Source organism: Falco cherrug, chromosome 7, assembly GCF_023634085.1.
Source record: "Falco cherrug isolate bFalChe1 chromosome 7, bFalChe1.pri, whole genome shotgun sequence".
NCBI classification, from domain to species: domain Eukaryota; kingdom Metazoa; phylum Chordata; class Aves; order Falconiformes; family Falconidae; genus Falco; species Falco cherrug.
Genome location: NC_073703.1, coordinates 29,084,046 through 29,111,281, shown reverse-complemented (window position 1 = coordinate 29,111,281; position 27,236 = coordinate 29,084,046). Strand labels below are relative to the sequence as shown.

Here is a 27,236-nt window from a genome sequence, read left to right as displayed (position 1 = left end):
TATTTGTGGCGCACTGAAGCACGGACTCCGAGAGTGGATCGAAGACACTTTGAAGACACTATATTAAAATCAAGAAAGCCTTTTATACCTTTACAGCATGCTGACCTATCAGCCTGCAACTATGCTCAGTAATTTTCCACTCTTAACTCTTTTTTCTATTGCAGACACAGCAACTTAGCAACTCCTTTATCTACAAGGCCACAAGCTCTGCAGACTACTCCGTATCTTAAAGTTTCTTTTCTTGCTCCCATGGCTTCCTTCCAACAAGTGTAACTGTGTCTCTCTCCCAAGGTCGGTTTTCACTTACTGACACTGTCAAGCTAGCTCAAGAAATACCCACATCTCCCCCTTCTTTATATATAAAAAAGGCTTCTTTCAATGCTCTATTAGAGTTTGCACACATTTTAACATACACGGAATACAGATCAGAATACATATAAAAATGAGTAAGCATCCTACACCTATTTGTAATAAGCTTTTTACCCATGCAGTTAAACCTAATCTACTAAAAAGATTTCCAAAAATGTTAAAATCATCTCTTCGTTGTAGTTTCTGTACTCCTTCTTGCAAGTTTCCAAGACTTTTGTGAATATATTCAAAATGATCAGAGAGATCCATACAACAAAGTCCATTAAAATTCTGACAACCATGACCTTGCGCTAACTATTGCAGCTCTATTTTGTAGCGTAGCATGTCTTATTGAATCCACATCTAGCAATAGTCCACTCAGGGCTAACAGCATTGCATTAGTTTGTTTTGCAAGCCAACAGCCAAGCTTATTCAAGGTGGTTAACACTTGTGCTGTTCCTACTCCTGGAGCAAACATAGATGCTGCTATAACGTCACCAGGGCTCCAAAATTCCATATTATCTTTACAATCAGTTTTAAAGGCAGGTGTAGCACATTTGTGGCGGCATAACTTATGAGTTATAATCATGGATGTATTGGGTGTTAACAAAGTTAACCTTCCAATGCTACATGGTCCTCCTTTCACATGGGAGGGAATGCCAGGCCACGCACGATCTCCACAAATTAGAAATAATCCTGTGGGCAGTTTAAGTGGACGTTTGCTAGACATTGATATATTAGGAGAAGTATAATTACACCAAGCGCTAGCATTTCTATATGCAGGTATGGTAGCATTTAACCATTGAATTGTTTTTATATCATCTTTGCCGGTGTAGTAGAAGTATATACCATAATCCATTTTTACAGATCCTAATAAATCCAGGTCCTGTGGTTCAATCCCACCATATGCTAAATATGGAACCGAACCATCCCAATTGTTAACCACATCACCAAATCCCTGAATTATGATCCGTTTATCTGAGGGGATGGGCCAATCATCAACAGGTCGTCCAACCAGACAGGTTGTAAAAGAATTTTCTGGAGAAGCAGTTGATAGACATAATGTGTCCTGTCCCGTGCAATTGACCAAGGTTACCTAGATGTTGGTTTTGGGTTGAGGTGGGATCCATATTGATGCAGCTGACATCATGGCACAGACGATGGCAATGACTGAGATAACGATGGCTTGATCCATCGAGCTGGTACCCATCTTGGGCCAGAACCTGTGGAAACACAAGCATACCCTCTACCCCAAGGTATTAACGGAAAAGGACCTTCCCATTTATTTCTCTGTAAATTTTTTACTATAAGTTGTGCTTTCTCATTAGATTTTGAAGCACTGTATAAGCCAAAATGGTGTTGTTTAGGAGGTCCATTCTCCATCCAATGGTTTTAAAAATTCAAAGCATAAGAAGCTTTGGCTATATGCTCTTGTGGGGTTAACCCTAGACTCTCCCTTTTTTGTTTTTGCAACGTAGTTTTAAGAGTGCTACGTGTGCGTTCGATAACGGCTTGGCCTGTGGAGAATGTGGAATGGCTGTAATATGCTGAATTCCCCATTGCTGAAAAAGTGCCTGTGTCTTAGGCGCTTTATAGCCAGGGCTATTCCCTGTTTTTATAGTTTTTGAACTCCCAGGGTGGCAAAGGCCATAGTAAAGTGTCTGCAAACATCTTTTGCTTTTTCACCTGAGTGTACTGATGCATAAATACAAGATGAAAAAGTGTCAATAGAGACATGTACATATTTGTACTTGCCAAACTCTGGTATATGAGTAACGTCTGTCTGCCAAATTTCAAGCGACAGAAGACCTCAAGGATTAGTTCCGATCGACAGTGCAGGCAAAACTTGTGGACAATTGGGACACAATTGTGTAATTTGCCTCGCTTGGTCCTGAGTCAGTTGAAACGTGTGTTGCAGTGCTTTTGCGTTTTGATGATAAAATTCACGAGATAAACGAGCCTGTGCAAAACTGTCAGGTAAGAGCTCCCTGGCACCTACCAGCCTGTCTGCTTGTGCGTTCCCCTCACTTATGGGACCGGGTAGGGAGGTATGTGAGCGTATGTGTTACATAAAATATGGATATGCCCATCGATCCAGGAGCCACTTGAGCTCCCAGAGAAGAGCAAATAAGGCTTCATGTGAGACTTCCTTCAACAAGGAGCATTCTAGCCTAGAAACAAGGCCGGCCACGTAGGCAGAATTTGTGATAACACTTATTGGGGTAGTCCATAATTTGAAAACACAGACTACTGCAGAGAGTTCTACTACCTGAGGCAATCCTGTGACAATATGTATGTTGCTTTTCCAGTTTCCTTCATCATCTCTCCAAATTATCACTGCTCGGCCTGTTTTGCCAGACCCATCAGTGAATACTGTAGGGGCATCAACTATTGGTGTGATAGCTAATTGTGAAGTAGGTAAAAGAGGAAGAGAGTGCAGGGATTGTATAATTTTGTGTCCTGGGAAATTAATACTTACCTGTCCTGTAAAATCCACTAGAGCACAATGAAAAACAAAAGAATGGTGACTTTAAAAAGTGAGCTGTTTTGAATCAAGAGGCAAATAGATATTAGGTTCAACACCATCTAAAGTTAATAAATGCTCTCCTCCTTTCTTAATTACCATAGCTATCATTTCAAAAGCTGTGGTAACTGTTTTTCCAAAATTATGTGGTAAAAATATCCATTCCAGAATAATCAAAGGATATATGTCTTGTGGAACCCACTGTGCTAAGAGACCATAGGGTTGAAAAGCTGAATAAAAAAATGAAAAGGCTAATAGAGTGGTCTGTTTTTCACCTATGAGTGACTTGACCTGCTAATTTTACAACCACTTTATCAAGAACAGTTTTTGCAGAGAGGGTAAGTGTTTGAGGAGACATCAAGTCTGGATGTCCTTCCAATAGTTTAAAGAGGGGATGGAGTTCTTCAGTAGATATCCCTGAGAGAGGATGAACCCAATTTATGGTTCCTAACAGTTTTTGTAAGTCTTATTGCAAGGCGATACATTGAGGTTGGATGTTTTGTTCTGATATTTTCCATCCTAAATATCACCAAGGTGGTATTTCTTGTATTTTTAATTCTGCAGTTTTGAGCCCTGCTGTCGAGACTGCTTGGACTACTTGCAGTTTCACTTCTTGGGCTGTCTGTTTTGATTCTGCAGCGATTAAGATGTCATCCATCTACCAGTGCTGCCACTTGTGCTGGCGCACAGACTGCTGCAGCTCGGGGGGGTGGGGCATTCGGAGGGGTAATTTGTCATCACAGCACCACCCCTCATGGCGCTCTGCTTGGGGGTTCCTGGTAAGGCCAAAGACTGGCCGTCCTGGTCAAATTTTGTTTGACATTATTGGCATAATGATGTCCTTTATGACATCATCTTCCAGGTGGACCCCCTTTATTATTTACTTTTGCTTTCGGACAGTTCTTTCGTAGACGGCCATACTGACCACAGCACTGCTGTGACTTAACTGACAGCACTGCAAATGCTTCTGCAATCCGAGACAAATCATGCTGTCTAGACCCAATACTCATACAAGCATTCAACATACCATCAATCCCAGGATTCTTTAAAGGTTATAATACTTTCTGACAGTCAGGGTTGGAATTTTCAATAGCAAGTTGTTTAAAGATATATTCAAGTGCTTTCTCATTATCAATCTGCTTTTCCAAAGCCTCATGAAGTCTGTCCAAAAATTTCATAAATGGTTCATTTGCTTCTTGCTTAATTCTGACAAAAGGCTGCCTCTGTTTACCTGCTTCAGGAACAGTTTTCAAAGCATGGAGTGCCAATTGTTTTACTTGCTGCAAACCCGCCTGGCAAATCCTAGCTTGCGCAGCGTTGGTGCTATGATCGGCTTGCCCTAGTAATACATCTACGTTAACTGTTCGCAATGGAGCACGCGCCCCCAACACTGAGTTCTCAGTAGCTTGGACACCTGCAAGCTGCCTCATTTTTGACTCCCCTACAGTGCATTGCATGTCCGCCATTATCAAGCGAAACAACGTTTTAAAATCATTAAGGGTAAACACATGAGTATCACAGAGAGACTCTTATTAAATGAGTTGTAAGGAGCCCCAGTTCCATGGTCCATCACTGTTCTCCTGATATCTTTCATAAGAGCATACAAGGGAGCTTCCCATCAAGGATCTTGATCTGGCCCATACACCACAGGGAAGGCACGCAGCACATCTCTATCCCCTGCTTGCCTTGCTTCCCCTTTTACAGCTGCCTATTTATCATGAGGGTCTGGAGGGTATACATCAGCCTCTTTTTCCAGATCAGTAAACTCTGGGTCAAAAGGATTATCTGTGTCATCATCAAGCATATCAGGTGGCAGAGCCACAAGAGCAGTAGCAGCAGGTTTAGTTTTTGGTCTTACAGCAGGGTCTGCTAAAGAGGTGGCGGTGAAGGAGCTGAAGAAGCTGTTTCTGCTTCCTTTCATTGTCAGCCAACATGAGCTTTTAGTTTCAAAAATAATTCGCCAAGGGCTCAACATAATACCCACCGGCATCTGCAAAGTGCTGAATATCTGTAACTGTGCTGAAAATCAAACTTTCCATTGCTAAAAATTCAGCGGCAGGCGTTGCTCAGAACAGCCCCAGTCAGCCAGAGCGCTGGTGATTAATCTCTGAAGACGTGTATGTAAACTGTCCCAACCTCAGGATTTTCATAGTCTAAATGTAAATTCTGATTAATAATAGCAGTGAATTTAGAAGAAAACAAAGGTACAGACTTCTGAACTGATTGAAATGGATGCAAATTGGATATTCACCCCAATGAATTCAGAAATCTCCCTGATGTTTTTCCTCTGATAAAAGTGAGTGTTTTTAGAGCAACCACTACTGGAGCCCCGTGCCAGAGCTGCAGGAGCCAGGGATTAGCAGGGTCTGATGCAATGTAAATTTTTTGCCTTGCCTAATTTACATGCTGTTCTAAATTACTACATCATTATGCATCTTCTCTTAATGAAAATCCTTGGAGCTTCACTGTTCTGAAAGACTCTGAAAAAAAAGCCTTAGAAGCGACAAAGCCCTGTGCAGCCTGCTCTAACTTGGAAGATGACCTAGATGGTCTCCAGACATGCTTTCCAAATTCAAATATTCTGTGGCAGATTACTGAAGGGATTAGGGGCTGGGTACCAAGCAATGTATCCACATGGGAAAACTGCACATCCTGACTTCTTTGGATAAACAGAAAAGCAGCTTTACACCTGAGGGAGGACATTGAGAAATGCTATTTCCACATTGTTAAAATATCGCATCAGATAAGCTGTTTCTCATCTGACAAACTGAAGCACCCGATCTCTTTTGCAACACGGTATTTGACTGTGCCATACAGGCAAAGGAAGCGTCTCAGCACTGGGACACTTGCTAGAGACACAGCAAAGGACATTACTCAGGTCAGAGCAGATCTGAAAGGTGGGTTGGTTGTGTGGGCCTTTCCATCCTTTCCAGCTGCAGGGACACTACCAGCGAGCCCTCAGGGACTGCTTCATGCTGTGAAAAAAGATTCACCTGCTACGTAAGATCTGCTGTTCTCAACCCAGCAATATGGATCTGTCCCCCTACCTCCTCAACTGAGCTTAAGCTATAAGATGACCAGGAAAGAACCAAACCTAGGCCATGCTTCCCAGTTTGCTCTTTAGATGGCCAGGTCTCCAGACATAAGGCTCAGAGCAGGTAATTTGCTCACCAGTGTAAGTGGGTGAGATTCGAAAATTTCACTCTCTTTTACATTCAGCATTTACTCAGGTCTAACTTCCATAATTTGATTTAAAGAAGAGTGGGCTACTGAATAAATAAAACATGATTTTATTTTTACATGTGTCTCAGACATTCATAATGTACCCGGGAGATAAGTGGATTGCTGATTATTTTAAATATGATTGTAAAGCATGAAGTGAATAATTTCTGGCGATGAACTAGAGCTGGCCAAACTAGTTTTTGCAGACAACATATCTGATTTGTTTTTTTATTCATCAATTTTAAGTTATTTCTAAAGACTGCACTTTTCAAGTAATCATTTGGGGTAACTCACTTATAAAACTCTACTGCTGTTTAAGAAATGCTTTCATGTTCAGTATTAAATTTTGCTTCAAGAGAATAGTTATACAAAACAGGCAAAACCAGATACGAATGAACTGACTTTCTATGCATGACAAAGTTTCATCTGCAGTTGGTGACCCTGCAGCTGGTCTGATTTAGTCCCTGCTACCATGTACAACCCAATGTCGAATTTCTGTTGTAGTGAGTGATGAAACCTAACTCAGAACCAGGCTTTCAAAAATGTCCACAATGTAATAGCTTTTCTTCACAAGCATATTGTCATACGACAGGTCACGTTGCGGGATAGGTCTTTTAGGAAGCATCTACATAGTGAAACGACACCAGAGCTGCCTCACAGGTCTTATACCTGTCTTATTTTCAAACTAATGGTAGCAAACAAGGGCAGGGGTGGGGTGGGGGGTTGCATCAGCAAGATGCAATCCTTTTTTTAACCTCTTTGGTGTGCAGGGAAGCATACAGGTAGCAGCATCCCCAAAGCTGGATCTCCCAAGCATGTCTTCTGCAACTAGTGTCTAGAGGATGTGATACCTACCAGCCTTCTCCATCTCTTTCAGTACCTCTTGGGGTGGTTTGCATCCCACTGCACTCCCTCCTTCTCCTGCACAATTAACCCTTGCACAGGAGAGGATGCTTCTCATACTCTACTTGCACCAGGGATGCAGCATGGCCTCATGATGCAATCTTCAAGTGACAGGAATGTGAACCATAAAAAGCCAAATCTATCGTCCAAAATTAGACTAATACTGATATCCTGGTAATAGATGTTAGTTGCTGTTATCATGAGCTATTGGTAAGAAAGAGTAGGATTCTCAACTCATTACGTCTCATCACTGTAATTCAGATCACTGATAACTTCTAGGGTTTTACTTTCTTACTCCATCCTTCAAAAAATGCTTAGAGATAACAAAGCAAAAACCGGCCTTGGAGACAAATAGAAAATCTGCTGAGGAGACATGATAAGCTATGTGATAAGAATTTCACAGAACACCACACGAACGTATATCATCTATGCAAGCAACCTCAAAATAAGCCTTTCTCAGTACACCATAGAATCATAGAAACATGCCATGAAATGATCCATCCTGTTTGGCAGCCTCAGTCTGCAACAGGACCCATACACTGCAGCCCACGATCACAGAACATCCCTGTATGTTCAAAGGTCTGTCTTGAAATATTTTCTTGAGGGTGGTAAAGAATCAAAGAGAAGAGAGTTACTGTGGGAAAAGGGTGTTGTACGATATACAAAGTCCTGGAAAGCCATGTAAGCCTAAAGTTGCAGATGTTCTGAACAAGTATGCAAATACTCAAGTGTTCAGAAAGCTACTTCAGAAACGCATCAGCCTGTATCATAGTTCCCCATCTGTAAAATGGGACACTTCCCTTGAGCATTGCCTGCCTTCTTCGTTTAAAATACAAGCCCTTGCAAGAGATACTAGAAAGAGTAAGCAGGTGTGTCGTATGCATGTTCAGAACGTACTCCAATGGAGTAGTGAATGGCATGGAGGCAAATAGAAGCACAAATTCTAATGAGTCAGCACTTTTAGGGTCAGATTCAAAGCACTTTATTTGCTTCTAATTATGCTGGGGCATCAGAAAAAAAAAATAGGCAGACTTTCATTTTAACTTCACTTGGATTTTTCCTCACTGGGATATTTTGGTGCTCAGAGGTGTTTTGCTACTTCCAAAAGGTAGGAGTAATACCGATCCACAGAGTTGACTTCCAGATTGGAAATACGCAGACCCAAGCACTCAAAAGGCTCACAAGACTCAAAACAATCAGCAATGCTAATAGCATTTGTTGTTGCAACTTCCTTACACAGTAGGCCACCAAAAATAATCTCTAAAATCCTTAATGCTTTGAGATCTATCCATGTGGACTGCCTCTCAAGCTCTTCCCTCCCTGCTACTATATTCGTGAGTTGGGAATCACTTTCTTAGCACCAGCTTTCTGGAATGGGTCTCTGACAGTGTGAGCCTAATATGTTTGAGGCAACAGCACTATTGCTTACCTATCTGATTAATTTGGGGGGTGGGGGTGGGAGGTGTTACCTTTCTTAAATATAGTCAAGAAGACTAGGCTCACACTACCCACTACGGGTAATTTTTATTATTGTATGTTTTACATTTATAGGTGACTTTACATTATGTTCAATAATGGGCATTTGATAAGGTATTAAAATAAACCTTGTGTTTTCCATTTAGCTGTAGGTATGGCTCCTGTCTAATTCTTTTGTCTAAATCTTTCCTAAGATAAGGTTTATAAAAATGGACAGTCCACAGCTCTCAATGGAATGGTGCACTGAACTGCACCACTTCCAGTAATAGCTGTGTCCCAAAAATAAAAAATGCACAAGCCTCAAACTAAATTCAGGGCTGGAGGCAGCAATATGCAGAAGGGAAGAAAAAATGTACGTTAAATAACAAGGGAACTCAGGAGCATGCCTTCTTGATTGTTACTGTGGGAATGGCCCATCAACAAAAGGCAGGAGATTCCAGCCAGACCAAGTACAAATCATAAGTTTCTATCACAAACAAAAAAAAAAGGGGTGAATGGGGACCTTTCTTCATACAGAGGGGTGTGAAGCAGATATAGACAGACTGTAACGTCATAACAGAAAAGATTTGATGGGAAACAAAAAGTCAGCGGGCAACTTCAGTATCCACAAAAGCAGAATTCGAAGGCGTGTGTGATTTTGTAACTCAGCAAGGGGCTTTCCCTAATAAGAAGCTGAGTGGACCCTGCTTGCCTTATTCAAGGATGAGTCACTCCCTTTTCTGACCAGAAATGTTCCCCTCTCATGAGAGGGAAGAAGCTGGAAATTATACTAAATATTTGTCTTTTTGTTTTCTTAGCATTCGGTTTCAGATACTAGAACCATTTCTTAATCAAATTCCAAGATGAGAAATAACACTGCATAAGGAAAAATCCCTGGAAAAAAATCTTCTTTTCTCTGGAGATACTGAAAACCATTACAAATAAATCAACATAAAGTTAAACCAAAGCTGTGAAACCAGCCTTCTTCCCTGAAGGCTGTGGAAAGTTAAAATGTGAATCTGAAGTTTTTTTGCTGGCCCATAGTTTCAGATCACAATGACTTCAAACATTCAGAATTTGGGGAAAAATACCTTTTTTTCATTTATGTAGAAATGTAGCTTGGACATATTCTTCCATGATGTAAAGCAATAATGTATAATCCAGGCTTGTCTATGCTTCAGTATCATGCCTGATTGACTAGCATGAAGAAAAGCTTTTATGAAAGCAGCAAACATTTGAAATATTGAACACATCAGTCAACTATGAGTTGTGAGTCTACTGCCTCTATTCTGAATGACGAGCAGAAGCTTCATTTCAGAAATGCCACTGAGAGGTTAATTCCCCTTTTTATACTTCCAGCTTTTGTTCAAGCCCTGATGGCTTTTAAATCAGAGGATGATGTTTTTTCACGAGTTTAAGGCAGTCACAAGAGGGCACCAGACTCTAGCCTATTTCTCCTGCTGGCTAGGGTGGACTTCACAGTGGAAAAAAAATACATTTGTCTCTCTTACACCTGTTAAGTTTGCAGGCAGTAATCATCAATTTGTAAGAATTCGTGCTGCCAGGTAAAACAGCCCGTACAGATGACAGGGTGTGTGTAGGGATGCTCGTGCTTACCAAACAGGTAGCTGTTGGGGCAGACACGAGATCGGCTTATAAGGTTTATCCAACTACGCCAGAAACATGCAACCTTTTTCAAATGGTGGCTACAAACAGGCAGAAAAACAAGAAGAAAACAAAAACAAACCCAAAACAAAACAAAACTGAAAACAATCAAGAAAAATCATGGGGAGAAAAAGAGAGAGACAATTCCCTTGCATCACACACTAAAATATGGAGGATTATGGAACTTGCCAGGATCTGTCCACGATTCCCTGGAGAGAATGTAAGTGGCAGGAGGCAAACACACCATCTAAGGCATTCAGCTCAGCCAGCCCTCGCAGTATCTAAACACACATCAAAATCTAAAAACTCTTTCAGGAGCCCCACTTTGCCTCCCTGTCTCAACAAACCACTCCCCACATCATTCTGCACCACTGCTCACTGCAGCTCCAGTGACTTTATCCCATTCTGTTGGCATTTGGTGCTGTTTGTTACTCAGCTTATATAAGGAAAATTAAAGATTTATTATTCCGTTAACATTAGACATGTTGAAATCATTGCAGGGAAACCACTGGCTACTGACAGAACAGCAGGAGACGTGAGTTAACACTCCTTTATTGCTACAAAAGTCAAAGCTGTCATTCCCATCAAGGTGCAGGACTGGAGCAGAGAACAAGACCAGCAGACAGCCTGTTATCTGTGTTCATCCTCATGCTTCTAACCAGGTTAACCCTTTAACCAGATAAGGCAGAGTCTCATTAGCAATCATTCTCTTAGAACAAAGTAGGGCAAAAAAAAAAATCACATTTTTAACATGCCTTTTCACACCTTAGTTTACCTACTTCTTATGTTCATTTCTGGATACCCTCATTAAGCTATAATTGCTATGTTACTACTATAATTTATGATATATTTTTTTCTTATAGACTGTAATTCAGATAGGTCAGCATCAAATCAAAATCAGCAGTAATGTGTGGATACAGTAGGTTTTCCAGTTTAACCTATCAATTCACCAGACTCTAAAACAAAATTTGGAAACAATCTAAACACTCCAACAAGCCATCAGCACCTTCGTCTGTGCTTCCAAGGAGCACAGAGGGTCATTTTAACTTGCAGATAAAGAGTTAACTTCTATAACCAGCATATTTCTTTTATTGATGCTCTTATTGATAATTAATTTTATTCTCCTCATTACTTATGATGGGTCTAAGGAAAATCACATTTCTGTTTTGGAAAATGTAAAACAACTAATGCCATCAACAGCTTGTTACTGACATCTCAACCACCAGAATTAAGCTACTGCATAAGAAACTCAATGTTCTTATTTTTCTACTTTCCCCCCCTAGTTTTTGTGGTCCAAATGCTTAAGAACTTCAAGACAAGCTTGAAAATAAACAAATGACCTACATATTTTCAAGTTTTGTTAGCATTAACCGTGCTTTTGAATTATAATTCTCCTGTTTGCCACTACTGCAGAAATTATTTTCCCACTGGTGGTGCAATTTTCAGGGACACAGCTTCTAGAAACAGCACAGTGCCTTCCAAAAGGCTGGTTTCAAAAGCAAAACACTGTAATATCAAAAGATGCAGAACCGCAAAGGTGTAGAGCCTCAAATCTGGCCTAAAAGATCTGAAAGCCACATTCTAATGTATGTTCAAGGATATATAAAAAAGGAATTATTCATTAACTTCTTCAGCTTGCAACTGCTTCAGGCTATTTTGTTCTTACAGTGTCTGCAGTTTTCAAAGGAAGGTAGAGCTGGTGGGGGGAAAAAAGGATCTTCACATGCACAGCACAAACACATTCATCAGAAACAGACTAACTCCTGAGATGAAAATATGGTGCTTAGCTTGCTGCAAAGAAAGGAATACCTTGTGTAGTGACAGGCTGCACACGTTTTTTGAGCTTGTGGGTGCTATTTAATAGTAGATACTTAGTTGCTATAGCAACTGTCATACCCTATGGTATTTATGCTTAGATATGGAACACATATTTTAAGCAGCACCAGACAACATGGCATTCAAGTGTCCAAAATGTATGTTTAAAAGAAAATCCCTGTTATGAAGGAAGTAGGTGTGTTCCTCTAGTTATTAGAAAACCTTTATAAAGCAATACTTTTGCAACAACAAAACAATTTTGTCCCTCACAAACATAAAACAAAACTACCATGTTGATCCAGAAGAGGGCTTAGAAACCTTAAAACCCCAAACAACATTCAGCACTTTAAAATCCATCTTTGACTGCCTCCGCATGATCTAGAGACTTCTGCTGTTCAGTACAGTGAGAGCACAGTGTTTTGCCACTAGAGGTTTCTATTGTAGTTTTAGTATCTCACTAGGCACTACTTTGATAGTCTTAACTTGGTATCATCCGGGCTTTGCTCCTACCACAGATATCCACTATCAACACAAAGCCACATATACTTGCTGCTGGCCCCTGCCTGCCAGTGCACATACACAGTACTCGCGGCTTCGTGGCTGGAATTTCTCAAGCGTGCTTTATAGCCCCTTTGGTGTTTGTAGTTTTGCATATCACCTGCCATGGAGAACACTTCCTCTGAATTGGCTGGCAACAGTAAATTTTGCTGCAAACACTCCTTTATTTTTATTTTGTCACATCCTGGTGTCTGAGGAGCATAAACAAATAATGTAGTATGAGGGCACTCTTTCTTTCAGGTCCTTTCTACCCTATGAGGAAACCACTGGTCAGTAACTTCTACAGCTGCCTGTGAAGCATACTTAACCCCAACATGACCACTTTAGCCAGGCAGGCTAAAACTTTGAGGGCTGGAACAAGCCTAGTAGCTTTCCTGTGTCCTGTTCCCACTGTATTTCCTGCAGTCAAAACATATCAATACCTCTTCTTAGCAATTTATTATCAGTTCCATAAAGTTACTAGCTAACTAGGATAAACACGGTTTTAGCTCACAGTTTCTTAGTCTGTACAAGTTCTTAAAAAGAACTCATTTCTTAGCTCATGTCATCCCTAACACCCCTGGCCTCCTAGTAGATAGATCAGTTACCCACAGCCGTAAAACCTAAGGCCTGAGGCAGACATATTTCTGCCGAAGAACAGATTTGCTTTGCCACTGTTGTACTGACAGCCACATACCCTCCCTCCCGTCACTTCTCTACTACTGCTCTTCAGTATTTTGCCAGCACAAACACCCAGCTGAGCCAATCCAGCCAGCCAACTGTTGCCATATTCAGACATGTATTAGGTGGTGCATGGAGTAGTTGATGACTGCTCTGACTACACCATTCTTGTTTTGTAAGCCACTAGCATTTGATGCCAGCATCATTATCATCCAACATCAACTACAGTTAGCCCACAAATGCTCACTCACTTACTATGAATTCTTTGGTAAACCAAATTACAGGCACCAGATGCCTGCCGTTCTTTGTCCAGCCCCCTCCTACAGGTAGAGCAACAGCCTCACCAGGCTCAGAGCAGGGAAGGAGAAGCTCACCCTCACTGAAGGCTGAACAGAACTCTCAGCCACCTTCGGTGTGGTCCACACATTAAGGCGTTGTAACAACACAAAAACACTTCATCTTAAATTCAGTGCCCTGTGACTGCAGAATACATGCAATAAAGTTGTATCCTGTACCTGGCTTACGGGGCCCAGCTGAGCTGCTACAACAGGCTTACTTCTTGGGGAACAGCCACATTTAATTACTCTCCTTAGCCTTTCTCCCATCTGCTCTTGGATTTTTTAGGCTAGCTCTGCTGCAGGAATGTGCTTGTCTGCAGAAGCACTCCGAACTGTTTCATAATGCTGCCTATCTCAAAGGTAATCAGAATTTGGCAGGTTGGGCTTAAAGAAAAATGGTACAAGTGGGCCTCCTGCCCTACTCTGGAGCCAAATTAAAAAGACAAACATATCTTAAACACTTTAATCAAACAGTAATTATGAGCGAAACAATACAGACTCAGAGCAAGTCCACGTTGTCTTTAGCAGGCAGAGGCAGGCAAGATCTGTCCCCATTCTGAACCAGCAGGATCACAGCCAAAACTCTTCCAAACCTCACACATTCGTGCTGGTACAACACAGAGCCTGAGCTAACACACCTTGTCTCTCAGTAAGACTCACTAGCCAGAGCACAGCACCGCGCTGACGACAGCTTGCGGCTTCCAGTTCAAGGCTGAGTCATGTCTGGTTGGCTCCAAGCACCGGCAGTGCAAGCACACGTTTTCCTGCCTCCCGACTGCACAGCCGTACTCTGAACCATGCGCCCAGCTACGTTAACCCAGGGCCCTCAGACCAGTGACAGAAAACACTGCAGCCATGCAGTGGTGCAGAGTGGAAAACACTTCACTGTCAGCACACGATTGGTATTGAGACAGGACTCAGTCCTATCTCACCGCAACCATTTGTTTCAAAGCTTAAGCAACCTCCTGACTAATTTTCCTACCCTCTATCTGAGGGCTTGTAAGCCACTGGTTACGAAACGCTGTGCTAAGCCTCATACAAACACTGAGTAAGAGACAGTGGCTGTCACAGCCCAAGAAACACTCCCTTGGAGAGACTTTTCCACAAGCTAGAAATAACATCCATGCAGGGATCCAGTGGAAAGCGACAAACTTAAATCTGCATGTATTTCTGTCTCTTATTCACCTACATAAAGATTATCTGCATTAGCCCTTTAAAACTATTAAAACCCACTATTATTGTAATAATTTGTTATGTGGAAATCTCATGGACTAAGATCCTTTGTGCAGCTTGAAATTGCACAAATAAATCACAAATTCCGTCAGGTTTTTTTTTTTTTTCCTTTTAAAAGCACAGTTTCAGCCCTGCTTCCTGCCATTGAGCTTCTATTAATTTCTGTGGTTTTACAAACAGTGTCCAACTCTAAACCAGCCTTCCCATCACCACCGATGTGTGAAAGTCTGGCCAGCTCAGCAGGGGCTGAGCAGCTCTGAAAAAGAAGCAGCAAAGCTCCTGAGGCATCAAGCACAGCCCAGCACAGGCTCGCTCCAGAAGGGAAGGAAGGGGGCTGGGAGGGAGGGAGTTAGTGGCTGCTTTCCAACGAGCATGGCACACAGGTCACACCACCCGGTACCAGCCACCGCCAGAGGAAGAAGCAGGCCAGGGCTCCCGGGAGAGCAGGCAGGCTGTGGGATGGGGAGAGTGGAGTTGGCTGCCAACACAGCTCCCACAGCCGCTGCTGCTCAGTCACAGGGGAGGCAGCGTGCACATGCCGCCCTCGCAGACTAAAGCTGGGCCTGTCCTTCATCCACGCTGAGCACAAGCTAACCACTGCCAGCCAAGAGAAGGGGCTCTGGGTAGCAGCTCCCCTTGTCTCAGCCCTCCTGCTGAGGCAGGAGCTCCGGCTCAAATAAGCCCCACTGTGTGCTGTGGGATGTGATGGATCTGCACCTTGGACCCACTCAGAGAGGTCAAGGATGCCTGCTTCTGTTAAACCAGCCCTGTACCTCCTGTTTTCAGCCAAAAAAGATCATCCCACTCAACCCTCTTTGGCAATCACACTTTCATAAAGGCTGCCAGTGCTTTTAAATCCCCTCAGGACTGCCACTCGCTCTGAAGATTTTGCTGGATAGCAGTGGTGACCCATCTTCCTAGGAGAGGTCTGCTGAGCTGGTTTGCATCATTTTCTTTCCTGTCACCTGTATTATTCATTTCATCAGCAAGCAGGCTGTCCTGCAGTCTCTCACTAGGTGCCATGCCTCTCAATTGTCAGGAAGCTTTGAGTACATATACTGAATCACCTTTCAATTCAAAAGTCTCCTGCCATTTCTGACCTGGAATTCCCCCCCCCCCCCCTCTCTTTTTTTCTTTTTTTTAATAGACTTATTGTCTTAATTTCAGTTACCCCTATCAGGTTGCTTTGCAGACCTTTCTTTCCAGTTCTGCTCTATGCTTTGTCTCTAGAACTCCAAATTTGGCATCATTCCCACTTTTGCTTGCAGATTATCTTAGCTGTGAAAGTTTCATGGGCTGAGATAGCTTTCTCAATATATAAAAATCTGTTTAGGAAATTACCAGGCTTTCACCTATTCTGTTGAACTCTGGCGCTAAAATGTCATTTACTGAAACCAGTAGGAGGATGAAAAACTTTAGCACACAGCTAAAATGCAACTGTTCTCTTTATCACATCATCATTACGATTCAGTTAAATTCTTTATAACACTATTTTAGTCCCATCACAGATTGTTTACTTTCTAATAAATACTTTGGGCTGTATTGTTTTGCATAGGTCTGTCCAGATTTTTCCATTTTGACTTTTAAAGTTTTCTCACATACGCGAGATGTGAGAGTTGCTTTCTCCTGAGAATAATCAAATCTTGTCATACCTCGATGAGACATAGTTTCTCAGCTTTTCAAAGATGATGGAGCGCTGAGAACCTTTCACAATTTTTCTTTCAGTGGCTTAATCAGAAATGTATATGATGTAGTTTTTAAGACATCAGACATCCTCTCATTTCACTGGAGGATGTATCGGGAAAAAAACCTCATAAACAAAAATGTCAAGACCCTCTCATTGTTTTTAAAAGGAGAAAAAAAAAAAAATAAGGGGACTTCTGTCCCTTACTATATAGATGATGCCGTCACTAGAAAGAGCAATACCAACAAACTCTTCTAGCAGCAATCCTCCAGGGAAGAGCACCTACACTGCCTCAAAAAGGAAGTCCAGAGAGGCTCAAAGGTTCTTGCAGGATTTGTTATGGGATTACCTATTTGAATTCTTTGCAGCAAAACTAGAAGCCAACGTCAAGCTGAACAGAACATAAGAACACATCTCTTTGTGGTACTATTCTTTCAAAGTTTTGACTCATATTTTTTGCACCATTGATGCCACTGAGTGGTGCAAAAACCTGTAAAAAACCCAAGGGGAAATACTATACTTTGTAACCAGTCTTGTCCCCAAACCAGATCTTGCTTTGCTATGTAAATATTACGTCCTCCTGCTTTCTCACACCGAGCCACAACTCCGCTGTTCCACAGCCCTTCCTACCAACCCCAGCCCCCCCGCTGCCCAGCCCCCCCCTTTCTCCATTCTCTCTCCCCGCCCCCGCGGGCCGGCAGCCCCCCACCCGCCCGCGCTGGCCGCAGCAGCTGCCGTGCCCCCCAGGGTCCCTGTCGGCAGCCGCCGCCAGGCCGAGCGCGCTGCCTGCCGCGGAGCCAGGCGGCACGTAGCTGCCAGACCGGGAAGGCGACCGAGAAACGCCCGGTCGGCTTAAGCACTTGCAGATGTGCGGCAGCACCAAGCTAGAAGGCACGGCGGCGTTAAAAGCTTTCGGGATTTCCCCGCTCGCCAGGGCGGCTGGAGCTTTGGGGACAGCGCAGTCTCAGCCCGGCCCCGCGCCCCCCGGGAGCGGCTTCCCCGTCCCCTGCCGCCGCGGCCGGCGCTGGAGGCCCGGCCCAAACAGGAAATGCCACAGGCCTTGCTAATGGAGTCATGAGGCCTGGCACCCCCGCGGGGCGGCAGCGCCGGGCGGGAAGGAGCGGCTGTGAGGGCGGGCGGGCGGGACGGCCGCGGTGGGCGCAGAGGTTCCCTAGCCCGGCGGGACGCGGCGCCTGACGGCGGAGAGCGGCCGGGCCCGGCGGGGAAGGCGGCGCGGCCTCGCGGGGGGTGGCCGGCCGCTCCCCTGTCCTTGCGGCTCCCTGGGCGCCCCGCGGGCTACAGCGGGGGGCTGCAGAGGGGCCAGGTCGGAACCTGTTCCCGCCGGAGCCCGTGGCCGGGAGCCCAGACACGCCGCAGGGCCTTGGCTGCTGTTTGAAATCGGGGCGGCTCCGCCTCGCCTCCCGCCAGCCTCTCGCGGCCGAGGGGAAGGGCCGGGGCGCCATGGCAACGCCACAGCCTCCCGTGGGCGGTACCTGGAGGCGGGAGAGGCCGGGCGCCATGGCAACAGAGCCACCAATCGCAGTGGCGAGCGGCGCCCGCGTGGTTTGGCGGCAGCCAATAGTAGCTGCCGCCCGCTCGTAGGCGTGGCTGCCGAGGAAGGCCCAGCCCTCAGCGGGAAGACGTGGGCGGGGGTAGGAAGCGAGCTCCTTTGTGGGCCTTGACAATAAGATGGCGGGCGGGGGGGCGGGGTTAACCGTAGGGACCGGCCCCGCCCCCTCCCTCAAGCGCGGAGCGGTCGGTGAGGCGGGAGAGGGGGCTCCTGAGCTGGCAGGCGGCGGCGACAGCAGCGGCGAGGCGGTGAGTAGGGAAGGCCGGCTCGGTCGGGCGCGGCGCGGGGACCCCAGGGCCGCCCGCCCCCCCCGGGACTCGGTGTGGGAACGGCGCGGGCGGGGAGCCGGTGCCGGCGGAGCCCGCGGAGGAGGGAGCCGATTCAAAATGGCGGCGGGCCGTTTGCCGGGAGCGCGGGACGGTGAGTAACTGCCGCTCGGGGCCGTTGGCGGCCGCGCGCGCGCCCCTGGAGCGGCCAGCTGGGCCGGGGCGGGTGGTCCAGAGGAGCCGCTTCCCCGCCGCCGTCAGGCGCCCCGCTCCGCCGCTGGGTGCCCTCGCCAGCCGCGCACCCTCCGCGCCCGCGCCGCCACCCGCCGGGCACCCTCCCGGCAGCGCCACACGCCGAGCCGCCCTGCCCTCCCACTGCCGGCGTGCCGCGGCTGGGGACCTCCCCCCGCTCGCCCGGCGCACGCATCGCGGCTCGGCCCGCCTCGGCCCCCGCCGCGCTCCCTCCCCGGCCTCCGTGCGCCGGGGCTCACTCCCCGCCCCGGCCGCCCCCGCCGGTCACGCCTCTCCCCGCCGGCCCTGGCGAGCCGGCCCCGGCGAGCCGCTCCCAGCTTCTGCCGTCTGCGCTTCCAGGAGCTTTCTGCTCCTCACAGCGCCTGCCCTGGGCGTGCAGCTGTTCCCTCTTCCCCGCCTGCCTTTCCTCGGGAGCTGGTGCCCTTTCCCCCTGTCCTGGGGAGGTGGCTGCCAGCCCCCTACGCCCGGAGCGTGGAGCAGACCCCGGTGCTTTATAGGTGCCTTTGTCCCGGTCCAAACAGGGCTGTTCCTGGCCCTGCCAGTCTTCTGCTGTGTCTTCTGCCCAGCTCACAACTCAGCATCACCACAGGCACACATAGGCATGCCTAAGAGGAGTGCCTGGCTTTCCATCTTTTCACCATTGCACATAGCTCTGCTTTCTTCCAAAGGACAGTTTTGGAGTGGGGAGGATTAGAGTGGTAGATACAATACTTTCTTACATTCCCATGCTAACCATCATTATGCTTAGGGCTGTACAAAAAGCACTCTGCTTAAGTGAACCTGCAGCACTGGCCTAGGTAGGTCTTGTCTGCTTTCTCCTCAAGATGAACAGTGTTAAAATTTCCTCTCTCTTGAAGTGACTTTTCCCCTTACGTACTTAAGTGTGTCTGTGGCAGCACATTTCTACAGGGATCTGAATTGAGTGTGAATCCTGGAACGTTTTAAGTTGATGCTTTAGTAAGAATTAGATGAGTTTTCAAGCACAGTATTTGTAAGGCAGACTGGGAATTTGTCCATCCCCAAAGCAAAACTTTTAATTAATTATATAATACCATGCTCCCTGTGTGACTATAAAAAAAAAACCCACACCAAACCCCACAAAACTCCTGTTTTCCTGCTCTATTATGCTGCAGATAGCTGTTGTCTCCTTGACAGCTTTTTTTGCACAGCTATTTCAAACAGCACTTAAGTTTAACACATGAAATTTGGGCTCTTGACGTGCAGATAGTAGTGGAAGAAGGGAGATAATATAGCTAGTCTAGATACTGCCTCCTGGACAGAGACAGATGCTGCTTGAAATTATCGGGGGTGGGGGTGGGGGGGGTGAACACTTCGACTCTAAAGCAGCAGCAATCTTGCTTTCATGTACCAAGAAGTTTTACACAAGGTCCAGGGCCTTTTTTAGTATGTTAATATGTAAATCAGTAGAGAAACATATCTTGATTAATTAGGGGTTTAATTTCGCATTCTCTTGAGATGAATGCTTGTTGGAGATAGTGCAGAGAAGTCTGAGGGAGATAATTTATTTGCAAGGTTTTAACTGAATCTGATAATGGCTATGAAATTAATATTTTTTTTACTGAGAACTTCGGTTCTGAGGCACACTCATATGCCAGTTAATAGAATCTGATGAAATAATTGCTGTGATGGGTGTATTCTTTAAGTTTATACTAATAGAGTCCTCACGGTTGGTTTATTGCTCTAGGGAAGAACCTGGAATCACATGTAGCAGGTCTTCCGCATTATTATGTTGCACGGGAGAACTGTTTACTTCTTTAGTATTAGATTACAGACTGGACTGGTCCCCCAACATCCCTTATGCCTTTTAGTTTGTGGATATGATGATGGCTCTTCTACCAAGAATTCATGCATTCCCGTAACGGTCCCCTCCTGTATTAGTCTGCTGGTTTGGGAGACAAATGGGCAATGCCTCTTCCTTTGAAATCGTTAGATATACAAAATAGCACCAGAAAATATTTTAATTTATTTTTCTGCCGATTGCATCATCTTTACCTGTAGTAGTTGTGGGCTTTTGTTTGGTTGCTTTTTTTTTAAACAAAGTTTATGCCCTTGTCACCTACTCTAAACTAAAGTAGGAATTCAAATTGTTGCCATATACAGGCTCGCAAAGAGATGGCTCTTCATTTATAAAATGTTTTGAGAGTATACCTGGGGAGCAAAAACTTTTTTTTGGTGTCTTTTTGAGGGATATTATGATGTCTTACTGGAATTGTAGTTAGGTGCCTTATGACCCTGTCTTGAATGCTGATGTAAGCGTAGTCTGGAAAAGAGAATGAGACTATGAGTTGATTGAAATACAGTTTCCATGACATAACAGCATTTTAGTCTGAATATTTTGGGATCAAGTCAAAAGAGTTTGGCTTGAGAGTGTTAAGGTGGGGTTTTTTGTTGTGAAGTATGCAGCTTCTTGAGATAAACATGTTTTCTCCCCCACCGTGGTCCCCAACTCCTTTGTCAACCATCTCCCCACCCCCCAATTCTGAGAGCAAACACTTAAAAAATAGTTTATTACTAGCCACAATAGAAGACAAAAATAGATGACCATATGTATCCTCTTTACTTGTGTCTTTTCTAGGTATGTACTTCAGTTGCAGACACTGAACTGTCTTGTATTATACAGACATGTCTAGAAAAGTATCTGAATTTTTGTCATATTTTATCATATAAATTTATGTAGCTTGTTGAAATGGAACATTCTTTTTGGTTTCAGTAATTAAAGGAATTGTTACATGTGTTTGGTGGTTGTATTTGGTATGTCAGATCTTACTTCACCTTAAAAGTGTTTTAAAAACTTCGCCTATATAGTTAAAACAATTTCATTACTGTCATTACTTTCATTATTGTCATCTTGCGAAGTAATTCTTAGTCATAAAGTTTCTGTGCTGGTAAAGGAAAATTCTCCCTGGTTTTGCTGTGTTTCAGTTTTATATTTGTGTGTGCTTGCTGTTTTTCTCTAGATGCTACAGAGATAATGCGGTTTTGTACCACAAAGGTGAAAACTGTATAGTTTTGTGATAAAAGTAATGAAGACTTGCTTTCAGTGTGCTTTTGTGCATGTTTAAGTTTATCAGATGATTGTTAAAGATTTGGTTTGCTCTTCAAATGGCAAAGGCATAAGGATAAGGGAGAGGCTGGTCCAAAGGTCAGGCTAATAGCCTAAGACTTGGACTTAAACTGGCAGTTTCCTTTTCCTGCCACTGATTTTGGGTGTATTGTTGGCCAGATCACCTTCGTGCTCTAGCTTTAAATTGGGTTTAATAGTACTGTTCAAGTTTGTAGGAGCACTGTGAGGGTAGAGATACTGAAGCAATTGAAAAGGGAGGTGTGTAAGGTTTCTGAAATGGGGAACTGTTTTGTTCTGCATCTCCTGTACTTGCCTGACATCTTGCTTCCCGGTGCTTGGTAGGTAGTGCTCCAACTTTTACTGTATGGACTCTTGCTCAGTAGCATGGGAGAAGAGGAAGGACTACGTCAAACACAGTTACTGGTATGTAATTTTTTGCTTCTTAAATGAACTGTCATCTAGTATTTTTTCAAGTCTCAAGAACAGGGTGACAAAGAACTGTTTTTGTGATGTAAGATACTAACTGGAAGTAAGTGTTACAGAAAAAAATCCAGTGAATGCTATGAAAGGTTTACCTTTAAGTATCCATAAACATTTTTTCCTCTGCTTCACCACACCCAACTGTGTATCATGTATTGAGTTTTTCAGGTTTTCTGCTGTGTTCTGTTCTTCTGTTGGTGTGCCTTAGAAGGTATTTAAATGCCAGATAGCAGGTGTATGAAAACAAGATTAACATTCAATTGAAGTTTTAATTATTCTTCACAGGAATATATTAAGTTGAAATAAAAGAAGCTTTAAACTCTGCAGTGTGTTTAATGTTTGATGACATAATCATACATGGTTTGTTAGTAGTCCCAATCTCTACAGGTCAGGTTTCAGGTGGTGTTGGTGTTAGAAATTATTGTACATACAGCTTTGTAGGAAAAATTAAATGGGATAGCCTCTGATATAGGAAGTTTGCAGAAATATCTCAAAATCTAGAAAAGGCACTATAAAGCAAAAACTTGGGCGGTGTTTAATGGGAATAATGTGGATATGTTAGGCTACAGGAGAAAATGTAATAAAAAGACTTTCTAAGCATTTAATATATTGGTAATCCATGGATAGCTTTTATGAAGTCTATGAAAAATGACCATAAGAAAAAGTTCATATATTCTATATTGTAGGCTTTGCATATTAGGATTTCTCTGTATAATGATTTCTATAAAGAGTTTTGTACATTCAGTGGAAATAAATCTTTTAAGAGTCAGCAAATCCAAAAAAAAATAAAGGTTACTTCATGGATATATACAGCAACTTAAGAACTGTTGTACTGTCAGACCAAATGTTTATCTAGCCACTGTGCTATCCCCAGGTTTTCAGAGTAGATAAGTATGTAATGTATTTTGAAAGGAACAGTGTTGCACTTCAGTGGGTTTTTAGTGACTGAAAAAGCTCGCGGAGAGCTCCCTGAACATAGGTGGAACATACCATAGCAACCAGAAAAGCAAGGCAGAGGTTAGGGCTTACCAAGGGCAAGGGAAAAGTCTATAGAAAGACACTGCAATAGTATTTTGGTTTTATCAGCTTTTAGTTGAAAGCCTTTGTTTGGGTCACTACATTTAAAAAAAAAAAAAAAAAAAGTCCGCAAATACTGGGCAAACAGGAATATTAAGCACAGAAGACTTAGAAGGAACATGTCAAAAGTGCATAAATTTAAAGATCGGGTATTAGCTTTCATTTACAGCCTAATTTTTATAAGAAATGTTACTTTGTATTTCAAGAGATAGCTGCAATATTTGCATGGGGGACTGTTCTCAAAATTAGTGCAGTTCAGAAGGTCTGGAGGCTAGTGCTTGAAAGCCGTACCTTGGAAAATTCAGCAAGTGTTTTTTAGATGTAAAACATGAGAAGCCTGCATGCACCCCTCTTGTTTTTAGCGGGTGAACCTAAACTTAGGCATACAGGAATTTTACTTTCTTGGAGTCAACTGGGAAAGAAGTACAGAAGCGCATATGGAGGATGACTATGCCTATCCTTATTGGACTTGCTCAATTCATATTGGAATTACACAGTTCATTTACTCATCTGAGTAAGGGAACCAGAAGGACTGCTTCAGGCACCTCAGTTGAATGTCCCAAGTTTTAAGGAACAAATCTAGATTTTATTCTCTCTGTAGCCAAAATAAGCTAATATTTTCAAGTGTGCTGCCAATGGTATTTTTTTCATGTTGCTCTGGTAGGCATGTTGATGTACCGGAGAGGGTCAAGTCTTGAAAAGATGGTGTGCCAGGTTGTATTTTTATTTCCAAAATTAGAGGTTAAGCATGCCAGTAGAAACTCTGGAGGAGCGAGGAGAAACTGCCTCTCCAATAGGTGAAATACGGCTGTTGAGATGTTTGCTTCTGTGCGAAGCAGTGGCTCCTGACTTCCATCAAGCGTGCAGCTTAATGGGAGCCAGGAGCTGGGAGCCCCTGCCTCTCTCCGATGCCATGACTTGTGGACCTGCTCACCCCTGGTTCCCGAGTGCCGTCTTTGGGACCCAGTCCATATGTTCCTGACCCCTGTTGTACCACACTGGCCATTCTATAACCTGGTATGACAATTCTGATGTTTCTATCTTAAAAGAATTTGCTGTTTAAATTTAAGATTAAAGTTTTTCTGTTTTGGTTTTTTTTTGTCTTTTTTTTCCCACTCCCTCTTGAGCTGTTTACATTGTACAAGACTTTTTTTATTTTTTTTTAACAGGACACAATGTTTGTGCGAGGATTAAAGAGAAAATGTTTTGATGGTGAAGAAGATATTGAAGGAACTCTGGCTGGTATTAAGGCTATTCCTTCTTATAACCTTCAGCGGCAGTCACTTTTAGATATGTCCTTGGTTAAACTTCAGCTGTGTCATATGCTGGTTGAACCTAACCTTTGTCGTTCAGTACTTATAGCCAACACGGTGCGGCAGATCCAGGAGGAAATGACTCAAGATGGGACTTGGCAGATGATACATACACAGAGTACAGGGCAGGCATCCCTGGATCGTCTTGTTTCAACAGATATCCTCTGTCGTTCATCTAGGGAACAAGCTGAGGGAAAGCATGTTTCAGGCTATAGTGCTTTCAACAAAGACTTTGAGGGTGACCAGGCACAAGATAGTTCAGAAACCATGTCAACAGCTTCTTCAGTGCAAGCTCCGAGAAACCTGCAGAGCAATGTGTGGGAAATGGAGAATCCACAAGAAAATAAAGGAAACTTTCAAAAGTCATTAGATCAAATATTTGAGACACTGGAGAATAAAAGTCCTAATTCTGTTGAAGATCTGTTTTCAGAAGTTGACAATTCTTACTATGATCTTGATACTATGTTAACAGGCATGATGAGCAACACAAAAATGGGACACTGTGATGGGCTTGAAACATTTTCTTCTCCAACAGCTACAGCTTCTAACTCTAATTTTAAATCTGATCTTAATGAGCTTGATCATATTGTGGAGATCCTTGTTGAATCCTGAAGCTCGTTCTGTAGGAGATAAAGATCTGTTAATGGGAAGAAAAGACTGGAGAAAGCTATTTCCACAGTTTGTTCTCTCAAATCTGCACGTGTATTTTACAAATATCTATATATTATATAGATACATATATTAAAAAGCACTTCATATTGCAAAATAGTGTTAACTCTTAAAGTTAACCTGCAACTTGTAGTGTAATAATCTGATTTGTTGCCCGTTGAACTGTAAGTACATACGGTAAATGTTTTTAAGTTTGGGGTCCAAGGCTCTTGAAATTGGTTCCTTTTACCAATTTGTTTTAGCCTTTGATGGAGGATATGCTTAGTGAGAGGGATTCTCTCATCTTTTTCTTATACTTCTCCCAGTAAAAATGGTAACAAACATAGAGAGAAGTTGGGTAACTGGTTTCCTATTTTCCTCTGGTTTCCACTCTGCTCCACCACAAAACTCCTACCCTGTCTGCTGCTTCTGTTCTAAGTCGCTACATGGCTCTTAAAGAGCAGTATGCAATAGTTTCTTTTATTCTAGCTAGCTTGTTCTGGGGTTTGCTACAATTTTTACTTCAAAAATAGTTTTAAAGTGTTTATTGGTGTTTAGATTTTTCCAGGTATTTTCCTAAAATATATTTTTTACTACAGATGTTATGTCAGCTGCTGACTTAGTAACTTTTGATCGTATCTGCAGTTGATGTATTTTTTGAAAGATTTTCAAAAAGGGATGGTTTTTTTTAATGTGAGCTACCCAATGTAGTTCAGTAAAGTGTATGTAAATGTAATATACATTTTTATACTTTACATTAAAATGTAAGAGCTGTTTTCATGATTCTGTTTTAGAGAGTAGTACTTTACTAAATTGAGAATTGTACGGTTATGCTTTTCATACCCTGTATACTTGAGTATCATTAGAGGAAGAGCTTTGATCCAGCTAGATACAATTACATTTAATTCATTTCAGACCATACTTTTTGTTAACTACAAACCTTAATTACATAGGTTTTTATTTATGTGTATTTATATGTAAATGTCATCAAGTGAATTGTTTATCACTGAAGTCTACCATCAAATATTTGTTTATATGGGATAACGACCTTGCACTAATTACTACAAAAAGTGTTATTAGCGGCCTTTAAATCTCAACTGGTATGTCATGATGTCTTGTCGTAATTAATATGCTCTGCTCTTACCAAGCGTTTCCTCTTGGCCTTTTTTTAATAACAGAAGATAATACAACATGGGATGGTGTTCCTGTCTTCAAGTACTCACGCTCATTTTAGAGTGTGTATAATTAGACTTATTCCTGTGAGGCTTTTTCAGAGGAAAGGGATAGATCGAGTAGAGTGTATGATTTTGTTATAAAATGACAAACATTTACCTTCACAAGCTGGTATTGGGGAAGAGCCCCAAACTAGCAGGGAGGTAGAGAAGGGCAGAAAGGATTGATTGGTTTCTGGAATGTGTTAGCATTGGTTGTGCCAGGGGAAGATAACCACCAGTAACTGTTGTTTTTTGTAGACTTGAGCCAAATGAGTCACTGAATGTGAAGAGTACCATTCTGCGCCCGACAGACTCAGCCTTCCCACAAGTGACCTTACCTGCTACACACTACCCTTTTCAGATTCTCAAACACCTAAAAAGGGGAGGGTGGGGGTGGTGGGGTGTTATGGATGTTCTAGTGTCACCTGCATAAAAAGAGACCAACTGAGCTCATGGTTTCAACAAGTGCTTTAGAAGCATCTGGTTTGGGCAAAACTGGTATAATTTTGCTAATTTTTTCAAACTTGGTAGTTGAATGCATACTAGCTCAGTCGCATGAAACCATGCAGTTAGTATGAGTCTAGTGAATTTGAAAATGTTTCTTGTATCAAACTTGGCATGAGATGATCTGTAGTTACTGTAGTAATTAAACATTGCTTCCTCAATTGAAGTTTGATTAATAACTTCATATTAAAGGATGAAATACCATACAGATACTTGCAATTTTAGTCCATATGATGTAGCTGGATGAAAGAAACAAGCCAATACTACATGTCTTAATCAATAGAGATACCACTTGTAACTGAAAAGCGTAGCAGTAGTATGTACTGCTTCAGGAGGGTACAAATATTGATGTGAATTGTCATATCACAGAGAAATAACAGGCTGTTTTATTTGGCAGTGTTTGTTGTCATATCAGAGATTCC

General features: G+C 43.2%; 1 protein-coding gene across 5 annotated transcripts; it reads left to right on the top strand.

The window, feature by feature from the left end:
• The first annotated feature begins 18,093 nt into the window (after positions 1-18,093).
• CDCA4 (cell division cycle associated 4) lies at positions 18,094-26,291 on the top strand. 5 transcript variants are annotated; one of them, XM_055715055.1, is made up of 5 exons: positions 18,115-18,223; positions 19,242-19,294; positions 21,925-22,001; positions 23,933-24,152; positions 24,305-26,291. In XM_055715055.1, exons 4-5 carry the CDS (start codon positions 24,108-24,110, stop codon positions 25,058-25,060), a joined length of 801 nt encoding a protein of 266 aa, XP_055571030.1. In that variant the 5' UTR covers positions 18,115-18,223; positions 19,242-19,294; positions 21,925-22,001; positions 23,933-24,107; the 3' UTR covers positions 25,061-26,291. The 5 variants fall into 5 exon arrangements, with proteins under 5 accessions (XP_055571029.1, XP_055571026.1, XP_055571030.1 ...); XM_055715054.1 differs by lacking the exon at positions 19,242-19,294 and having other exon boundaries at positions 18,094-18,227; XM_055715056.1 differs by lacking the exon at positions 23,933-24,152 and having other exon boundaries at positions 18,116-18,223.
• Positions 26,292-27,236: the final 945 nt, after the last annotated feature.

What these genes read in the sequence shown, in the direction of transcription:
- CDCA4 (XM_055715051.1), top strand. Translation starts at nt 18,095, where the DNA reads ATGGCGGGCGGGGGGGCGGGGTTAACCGTAGGGACCGGCCCCGCCCCC. An exon ending in CAGCAGCGGCGAGGCGGTGA is followed by an intron (nt 18,228 to 21,924) that starts GTAGGGAAGGCC and finishes CTTGGTAGGTAG; the next exon opens with TGCTCCAACTTTTACTGTAT. An exon ending in TACGTCAAACACAGTTACTG is followed by an intron (nt 22,002 to 24,304) that starts GTATGTAATTTT and finishes TTTTTTTAACAG; the next exon opens with GACACAATGTTTGTGCGAGG.